Source organism: Ammospiza caudacuta, chromosome 3, assembly GCF_027887145.1.
Source record: "Ammospiza caudacuta isolate bAmmCau1 chromosome 3, bAmmCau1.pri, whole genome shotgun sequence".
Taxonomy (NCBI): Eukaryota; Metazoa; Chordata; class Aves; order Passeriformes; family Passerellidae; genus Ammospiza; species Ammospiza caudacuta.
The window spans coordinates 69060955-69070014 of record NC_080595.1 but is presented as its reverse complement, the minus strand read 5'-3'; the positions used below and the strand labels follow the sequence as shown (position 1 = coordinate 69070014).

Genomic DNA, 9060 nt, shown 5'->3' with positions numbered 1-9060 from the left:
TCGCCTGGGCCAGGAGCGAGGGCCGGCGGGCGGCAGGGGCATCCTGCCCGGGGGCAGCGGGGCAGCACCCGGCGCAGGAGGCGCGTGGAACGCAGTGAAATAAATTAAATAAAACCAAAAGCAGCGGGAGATGGGTTGACCCGCTGGGTAAGCCCTCATCTTCCGCCCCCCCCCGGTTCGCCCTGCACCCCGCCAGCCTTCTGGGTGGCCAGAGCTCCCCCTGCGCCTCCAGCCCCGCTGCTCCCGGGCAGACCCGGGGCCCGGAACCGGGGTCTCCCTGCTCCCCCCGCCTCTGCCACCCGCCGGGACCGGGGCTGGAATCCCCCGGCGGCCCGGGAGCCCCTCCAGTCCCGGCGTATTTGCGGGAGGGAGCCACGCTATAGGAAGGGCGGAAGGCAGGGAAAGAAGGCAGAGAGGGGGTGTCAGCGCAGCCCAGCGCGGCCTCATCCCCCCTCACTCCTCCCACCAGTGCGTGGTGCCTCTTAACCCCGGGGAACCTCCCTCCCCCGAAGCATTACTCCACTTTGCAGAACACGAATTGATGAGAAAAAAAATACTTCTCGGCCGCGGCCAGCCATGAGCTGTCTGGATGTTATGTACCAAGTGTACGGTCCTTCCCAGCCCTACTTCGCAGCAGCCTACAGCCCCTACCACCAGGTACGTGTAGGGGACAGCGGTGAAGAGGCAGAAGGTGGGAGGGGTATCGTCTGGAGGATGGCCATCTGGGGCCTCACCAAAGGGAAAAAGGGAAAAGGAGAAGGGGAGGGGAAAGGGGGGGCGGGAGGGGGGGAGATCTGGGAGCCTGCGATGGTGAGCGGAGCAGAACCGCATCCCACCTTGGCGCGGGGCTCGGCAGGGTACGTACGCCGGCGGCAAACGACGGACTTCGGGATGCCTTTGGAGAGAGGGGACGATTTTAACCCTCAGAAGGATTTTTAGGGGGTTTGTTTGCTTGTTTGTTTGTTTTTTAAATGTTTGCTTGTTTGTTTTCTTTGCCGGGACGAGCTACTTACGAGCTCGGCGGGTTGGGGTGGCGATGTGTGTGGGGACCGTCGGGGGCTGCGAGGCCGGGCTTCCCGGGACATCGCTCACCCCGGCGCGCCGGCATCCCGATGGAAGCCGCTCGGTGCAGAGATTTTGCAGCCGCCTCGGAGGGGTGCTCCAGAGTTACGCTCTGGAAGCGGGGTAGGCGAGAGAGACTCGAGGTTGCGGGGTTTGCCCGGTTTGGCGATAGCGGAGGAAACCGCGGCTGCGAAGGGGAGCAAGGGGCTACAGGATGCTCCCGTGTGCCGGGGCGCTCTCGGCGGCGGCGGGACCCCGCGACGTCTCCCGGGCTCCGCGGGTGCTTGGTGAGCTGCAGGCACGTCTCGCCGCCCCGCTGCGTGCAGCTCGGCCCGGGAAGGCGCGGGTATCAGCTGATGCCGAGGGTTCAAGGAAAGGATCGCTCCGGCCGCGGGGATGTCCGAGCACGCACGGCCCGCGCTGCGCGGGACCTGCTGGGCCGGGACGCGCACGGTCCCGCGTGGGTCCGGCTCGGATCCCCCGGCTGCACCTGCTGCGCACCGCTTTCCTTTCAACCCCGCTGCGTTCCCAGGTTTTCCCTCGCCCTTACCCCTTCCAGAAATTAATTCCTTCCTCCCCCAGCATAACGAAGAAGGGGATGGATGTAGAGAACGGCGCCCCGGGCCCGAGGCGGGTGCAGCCCCCGCCGTGCGGCGGTCCCCTTGCCCCCTCCAGCGCCCGGCAGCGGGTCCCAGGACCCGTCACAAATAGCAGATAATGCCTTTCCCCACCTTGCCTTCCCTCCCACCACCCTCTCAAACCCCGGCTTATGACATTATTAAGGGGGATGATCATTACCTCAATGGCCGAACAGGGAGCCAAGAGGAAAGGCGGTCGTCGCGACGAGTGACATTATCAAATATACCGCGTGTCTTGGCCCAAGACTCTGCCCCGTCCTCTCGGTTCTTTCCTCGCCGGCCGCCCCAAGGCTCTGCTGGCGGCGGCCAAGCCCGGGTTCCGCGTCCCAGCGCTTATTGCTAAGAAACTCTCAGCAGCTGCAGACACGCTAACGCGCATGAAGACGAGAAACATCCGGAAAACTTCACAACGCCCGCTCTTTTCCCACTCGGCGGAATACAATAAAAGGAGATTAATCTTGCAGCAAATACCTGGAGCTTCTTGGTGTCCAGGGAAATGCTGAGTTTTGCCCTGAAGTTTGTTTGAGACTGTCAGTCTTTTTTCACCCCTCTTTGCTTCTAACCTCGCCGCTGTGAGTTACAGGACACTCTTTGCACCAGACAGACTCTCGGAGACGGGGACCGAGGGGCTCTCGCGTTCTCCCAGCTGCCGGCGCTGCTCCGTGGCTGCTCGGCCGTCGCCCGCCCGTGCCCCGGCATTGCAGCCCCTTGGCGGCCGCTGTCCGCTCCGAAGCCAGCTCTGCTAAGAGCCTTTTTTGGGGGGCTTGGTGTGGGGGACCCGGTCGTGTGACCCCCGCCCGGCCGCGCCTTCCCCACCCGGCGGCTGTCTTGCTCCATCCCGTTCGGCACCCGTGGATTTCGGTCCCCCGGCCCTGTTTGCAGTCCCTTCGCTGCCCCCGGACTTGAGAGGGCGATATGGGGATGAGGGGATTGTGGTGTCTGCTGAGGGAACGGCGGGCAGCCGAGGAGCAGACTTTGGCATCCTCTCGGGGAGACCGCGGGAGAGGGCTCCGCGCTGCACGCCGGACGGCACAGGGAGGGCCAGAGCACCTTGGTGTGCTGCTGACCGGCTCCGTTTTCTTTCCTTCCCTGCAGAAACTCGCCTTTTACTCCAAAATGCAGGAAGCCCCGGAGAGCGGCAGCAGCGCCAGCGCCGGCAGCTCCTTCTCCAGCCACGCCGCGGCCAGCATCAAGGAGGAGGACTGCAGCCCCGAGAAGGAGCGACCCCCCGAGGCCGAGTACATCAGCTCCCGCTGTGTCCTCTTCACCTACTTCCAGGGGGACATCAGCGCCGTGGTGGATGAGCACTTCAGCCGGGCGCTCAGCCAGCCCAGCAGCTTCTCCCTGGGCAGCGCGAAGGCGGCGCGGAACGCGGGCTCCTGGCGGGGTGAGCGCCCAGCACCGGGGGCGCGGGGGATGCGGGAGATGAGGGGGATGCGGGGGATGCGGGGGATGCTGGGCCCCCTCTGGGCCGGCACCTCGTCCCCGCCTCGGCTCCGCATCCAGCTCCCTCCTCCTTCCCACCAGCGGCTGGTCCGGCGAGCATCCCCTGGGATTCGAGGCTAGGAGCTGCCAGCTGTTTGGCCCTTTTAGGGTAAAAAGGAAAGAAAAAATTCCTTCAGATTGTGCAGAGGGGCATGGCCCAGGGGGAAAGCAGCCAGAGAGGCGGTTGGGGGAAGCAAGTTGTCTTTTCACTGCAGGTACTTTACCTGGAGAGGGCTACAGCACAACTAGCCACGGAGTGACTCCCAGACTGTGACGGTGACCAGTGTATTCCCTGTTGACCCCAGCTTTCAGTTTAGAGTGGTCATAGTGATGGGAGCAAAGTAAAAAGCAAATGTGGGAACAATCTGATCAGCTTCCCACCTCTAAAAGAAAATTACTGCGTGTGTCCACGAATCTTGCCCTGTGTGTATCACCACCCTGATTGTTGCTGGAGTGCTGACAAGGACTCTTTAAGTTTTGGAAAACAAGGGATTGCAGACCTGGCCATGGCCATGCGCTGTCAAGTCCAAGGCCGTGGCTTATGCACAGCTCTCCATATCCACGCCTGATTCACACTGGACAGGCCCACGAGAGTAGTCAGGGCAGAAGGGAATAATCTTCTCCACACTCCATCTGCCAGAGAGTTAGGGCTGGCACTTCCTTGTGGGCAGTCTTAGCAACCCTCCCTCACAGGGCCACCTGCTCAGCCAGGGCTGGTTTCCCAGACCTTGCACGGATTGCTGTCTGTAGTGTCCAAGAATATTTCACGGGTGAGAGATATTCAGTGCTGGAATTGATGGCAGTAGAGGAGGTTTTTTTGCTCATCATGAACTGCTTCTCTTTCTCCTAAGCAATGCCAAGGCTCAGAGCTGACATACTTCCCTGGCAAAGAAGTATTAGGAACACAGCTCTATTTCTTTCAAGAACAGTGTGCATTCCCAATTAATCATACATAACATCTATTTGTGATATTAATAATCACCAGTCCATCTTGCATGTTGCTAACTGGGCTAAGAAAATTTAGGGTCTTTATCTTTGCCCCGTCAATCTCCAAAGTTCTGCTGAGGGCTTCCCAAACAGGCTGACAATATACCTAAGAAACATATGGCTGTAATAGATGGAGAACTGCCCCAGATATTTGAGTAATTCAAACTTGCCTTTAGTCACATCTCTCACTGTTCCTGCCCACTTTGCTACTGCATTGAGGCAGCAGCTTCTTTCCAGGAAACATTGGGCATAAATGTTTAGACAAGGAGATTATCACAAAAACAAACAAGAAAAACCCAAACCTGAAAATGTAAGTGGTGTATAGTAGCCCTCAGCTTCCACTACTGAAGGAAAGAGATGTTTCTCTTGCCTTAGGTAACAACATTTTGCCCATCTATGTAGTAAGAAAAAGCTGGAGGACATAGTTGCAGCTTCATGGATAAGCCATAGGACAGGTGTGTTGGGTGTTTAGTCGGAGAGGAATTAATATTTGTTTGGAGCAAGTTCTTATCCTTGCCAGTTTTTCATGGAATAAAGGGAATGAAAGGACTGGTTTGGGTGGATCAGGAAGGGACAAAACCCTGGGGAAAGGAGATCAAGTCTTCTGGGGTGTGCTCATCACTGACCTTCTTTCCCATTTCCTTCACCCAGATGGATCCTTCCCAATGAGCCAGCGCATCTTCCCGCCGTCCTTCTGGAACAGCACGTACCAGCCCTCCTCGGTGCCGGCCAGTCTGAGCAGCCCCCTGGCAGCTGCGGCCCACAGCGAGCTGCCCTTCGCCGCCGCCACCGACCCCTACGCGCCCGCCTCCCTACACGGCCACCTGCACCAGGGCGGCCCCGAGCCCTGGCACCACGCCCACCATCACCACCACCACCACCACCACCACCACCCCTACATCGGCACGCAGAGCAGCGCCTACCCCCGCCCCGCCGCCATGCACGAGGTCTACGGGCCCCACTTTGATCCCCGCTACGGCTCGCTCCTGGTGCCCACGGCCTCCGTCAGGCCCCACCGCCTCACGCCCGCCTCTGTGCCCGCACCCGTCAGCCCCCCCTGCGAACTGGGCAAGAGTGAAGTGGGCGCTGCTGCGGCCTGGACGACGCCAGGCCCCTTCCCCAATGCAACAGGAGACATGGCACAGAGCATCGGCCTCAATGTGGACACAGGTAATGAGCTGCCCTTGGCCCCTCCACTCCCTTGGCTCAGCTGCTACCCTGCTCCCTATTCCACACCCTCCATAGCAGTAGGGAAGGACTCGGGGGGGCGGCTGAGGTTCTGCTGTAAGGGAATGAACTGAGGGTGGAAGCCCCATGTGTGACTCCTGAGCTCTGACCTGAGTGCTCTTCTTGGGGCTTTCAGGCCAGGCAAGTGAAGAAAGGAGAGGAAGGATGAGACAGGCCAACACGTCCCATCTCCACAACATTGTTTGAATTTCTGAAGCCCTCAAACATTCCCTGAGGAAACAGGTTGCTTTGAGGTACTTTTGTCCTGGCCCTGGTCTTGCTCCTGCATTGAGCAGCGAGAGTGAAGAGCAGAATGGAGCAGCCCCAAAGGTCACTGCTTGGCCCCATCCATGTGCTGCCCAGAGGGGTCATTTCTAGACACCATGCAGGTTCATGAACTAGCTCCTCTCCTTAATTACCTTCTCCTCCCAGTTTTTGAGATGAAAGCACAATTGCATTTGGTGAGAAAAAAGGCAGTGGTCTTCCCCTGGCAGTGCCTGTTGGGGTGTCTGGAACCAAGGTGTGGTTGTAGTGCTGACAAAAATAGGTGTGCAGGCACAGTCAGCAGTGACAGATCCTGAGTCAGTGGTTGTGAAGGGAAGGAAAGTCTTCTCCATGCTGGTTTCATTACTGCAACCACTAATGGCTCCTTATGGTGTCCTCACTTTAAACAGGAGGGACTTTCTCCAGTCTTGGAGAGAGCTCGGGCTCCTCCCCTTGTTTGAGCTTGGGCTCTTCTCCTTGTTTCACAGCCATCTGGGACTCTGGAGATCCCATGCTTTAGACTGATCTCACCTGGAAAGAAACGCAATTTGTTTTCCTCTGTTCTTAAATGCCTGTACCTATTTTTCTTCTTCCTTTTTTTTTTTTTTCTTCTCTCTATTCTCAGGTTTGCAACCTCAGGATAAAAGCAAGGATCTGTACTGGTTTTAGAGCTGTCCTTCACTCTTCTTCCCCTGGCTCTCCCCTGTAGCTCTCTACCCGTTAGACATGGTGGCACTCAGAGCTGAAATCGGGTCAGTTTGTAACAGCTTCTGATCTTGGTTTGCAGCTCGCCGTTACTCCTTCTGTGGTGGATCCCTTCTGAGCTGATGTGCTGACTCAAAGACTCTCAGATCCCCCCTTGCCCTTTTCCAAGCCCACCGTGGCCCTGCTGCTCGGGGAAAGACAACGGGATTTAAAAGGACCTGGCATTGCAAGGGTGATACTTTAGACTTATTTCGGAGAGGAAAGTTGTTCTGTTGCAAGAAGAGAGCCAAAGACATTGAACTTCTATTTAAGCAGACCCCACACCCACACCTGCAGCCAGACTACTCTGAAAGAGTCAAATGACATCGTGGATGGTGATGCAAAACGACTGGCCTTCACACAGGCAACAGAGGAAATTCTGGGGGTTTTTTAGTGGTGTGAATATTTTTTTATGGCAGTGAAAGTTATTTCTTGAATGCAACCATGGGAAAGATACTCAGCAGTTTTGAACTGGATTTTTATTTTGCATTATAGAAAAGTAAAAGGAGAAGAAACTGGAACTCACTAACTTTTTCGGACTATCAAGGAACTGGTCAGATTTTTCAGCTTGGTGATTGTGAGTGGCAAGTGTCTGACTGGGGCCACCTGCCCTGGACTTACAGATATGCAGCTGTTCCCCTCACAACTGCTTAAATCCCAGAAAGACGAAAACCAAGGTGGCACTCCTCAGACTTCGGCACATTGCATTGGCTGTATAACAGTTGTTTGGTTGGGGGTGGGGTTGTTTGTTTGGTTTTGGTTGTTTTTTGGTGTTTTCTTTTTTTTTGTTTTTTTTTTTTTTTTTTGTTTTTACAATAAACATTTTCTGGTGAAAGTTTTACCCTCTTAAAGCAGGGGGAGAAAGGAATCCAATGAAGAATGGCTCACCTCCAACCCAACAGCCTTTAAAGGGAACACCAGCACAAAAAGCACTTGGTGGACATAAGTGCTGAGTTGCCTCTAACACTTCCCTTTGTCTACTTGTTGCTGTCATTTTGTCACTTTAGTAGTTGTTTTGTTTGGGGTTTTTGAAAGGGGCAAATAGATATTTAACAGTAGCAAAGCTGTATTAAAGGTATCTCCTTCATTCATTCTGTGTACTTTAATGAAGAATTAAAGCTAAATAAGAGAAATGAGGCAAACTGAAAACTTCAGGGTGAACCAGAAACCATATCTCTCATGTGGATGAAGTGAGTTATTTTATTATTTTGCATGAAAGATAAATAGAAATCCTAACAGCTGAAAATATTTTCTTGGTAAGAAAAATACACAGAGATAAATACAAAATATAAGAAAATATGAGACCATTGCAGTGCTACATTTTAGAGTATAGTGTGGCTGTCAGATTGGTTAAAGTAAGGGAGCTGGTCCATATTTCTTCAGCTAACAGAGGGGACTGTAGCATATAGAACTGCTGTTGAGGTGGTAAATTTAAGTGTTACTACCAGGTGACGAATAATTAATGAAACAGGGCAGAAATGGCACTTACCCTATACCTAAAAGATGACTTTTTTATAGACAAATATCTGTTCCCAACACTACTGTGTTTTGTGGTTTTTCTGTTTTGTTTTTTTTTTTTTCCTTAATGTAATGTCTTTGAAGCTGACAAATTTTAAAGCATTTAGTAGGAAATTCCTAACATTAGCCCCTGACACTTGGAGAAGCAGTAGAAAATGAATTTTTGTTCTGAGATCAGAGCTTTTACCTTTCAAACTCTCACAAAATTTGGCATAATGTTCACCCTGTGTCAGGAGTGGAGTTATGAATAACCCAAACTTGCTTCTCCTAGGTTTGGTGAAAACTCAATTTCTGGGAAAGAATAGGAATCCTAGCAGAAAGAGTTTGACAAAGCAGTGTGAGTACATACTGTGAGAAGCTGACCAGGAGCAGCTCCAGCCAGAGCTTAACAAATGGCAGGGGGAGCTTGCCGTGGTTCCCTCAGCCAGACAAACCAGTGGGTATTTTTCCCTCAGCCTCCAAATATCCAGAGCCCAGACAAGCTGCGAAGGGCAAGGGAATGACTCCAGAATTTACATTATTTATTAAACAAAAAGCATTCCAAGGTGTTTATCAAGGAAGAAGGCACCAACTTTTTGCAGCAGAAAAGTAATTAAAAGCACTGGTTTGACTGCAGAAACTTAAAGTTAGCAGGATCATTTTGTGAACATTTTCCTGAGGGCTTTCTCAGGCTGTTTTTTAAGTTTGTTTTATTTTTAAAGGTAAATCTGAGTCTGTGATTGGTCGTGTTTCACCACAATTATTTCTTTTTTCTTTCTTTTTTTCTCCCCTCTTCTCTGCAATTCTTAACAAGGAGGGCTGAGTGACGCAGCCCAAATACATTTGAAAATATTCATTTAAGCATAAATGAGTCATTTGCTACCTTGCCATTTACAATCCATTTTGACTGTGAATATATTCGAGCATGAGAATTTATCCAATGAATCCATGAATATTGGTTTTGCCATTTGTTCTGTGAGTACATTTTTTACTGCTTTATCATGAAAACATCTAAACACAAAAGCCAAGACAGTGGCTCAAGGTGCTAAAAGTACAAACAACTTTTATAAAACAGTCCTACTCTGGGTGGACTGCAGCCTGAAAGCACACATGCCCTGTTTTGGCTAATCCTTGCAGTTTTGCTCGCTCTGTGTTA

At 53.0% G+C, this 9060-nt stretch overlaps 1 protein-coding gene across 2 annotated transcripts; it reads left to right on the top strand.

Annotated features, from left to right (window-relative positions):
- Nucleotides 1-576: 576 nt before the first annotated feature.
- On the top strand, nt 577-7137 carry VGLL2 (vestigial like family member 2). 2 transcript variants are annotated; one of them, XM_058802662.1, is made up of 4 exons: nt 577-657; nt 2796-3087; nt 4824-5342; nt 6451-7137. In XM_058802662.1, exons 1-4 carry the CDS (start codon nt 577-579, stop codon nt 6489-6491), a joined length of 933 nt encoding a protein of 310 aa, XP_058658645.1. In that variant the 3' UTR covers nt 6492-7137. The 2 variants fall into 2 exon arrangements, with proteins under 2 accessions (XP_058658645.1, XP_058658646.1); XM_058802663.1 differs by lacking the exon at nt 4824-5342.
- Nucleotides 7138-9060: the final 1923 nt, after the last annotated feature.

Bases quoted from the DNA above. Each gene is read 5' to 3' on its own strand.
- VGLL2 (XM_058802662.1), top strand. From the start codon at position 577: ATGAGCTGTCTGGATGTTATGTACCAAGTGTACGGTCCTTCCCAGCCC. The intron at 658-2,795 runs GTACGTGTAGGG...CCTTCCCTGCAG, and splicing joins CCTACAGCCCCTACCACCAG to AAACTCGCCTTTTACTCCAA. The intron at 5,343-6,450 runs GTAATGAGCTGC...CTTGGTTTGCAG, and splicing joins CGGCCTCAATGTGGACACAG to CTCGCCGTTACTCCTTCTGT.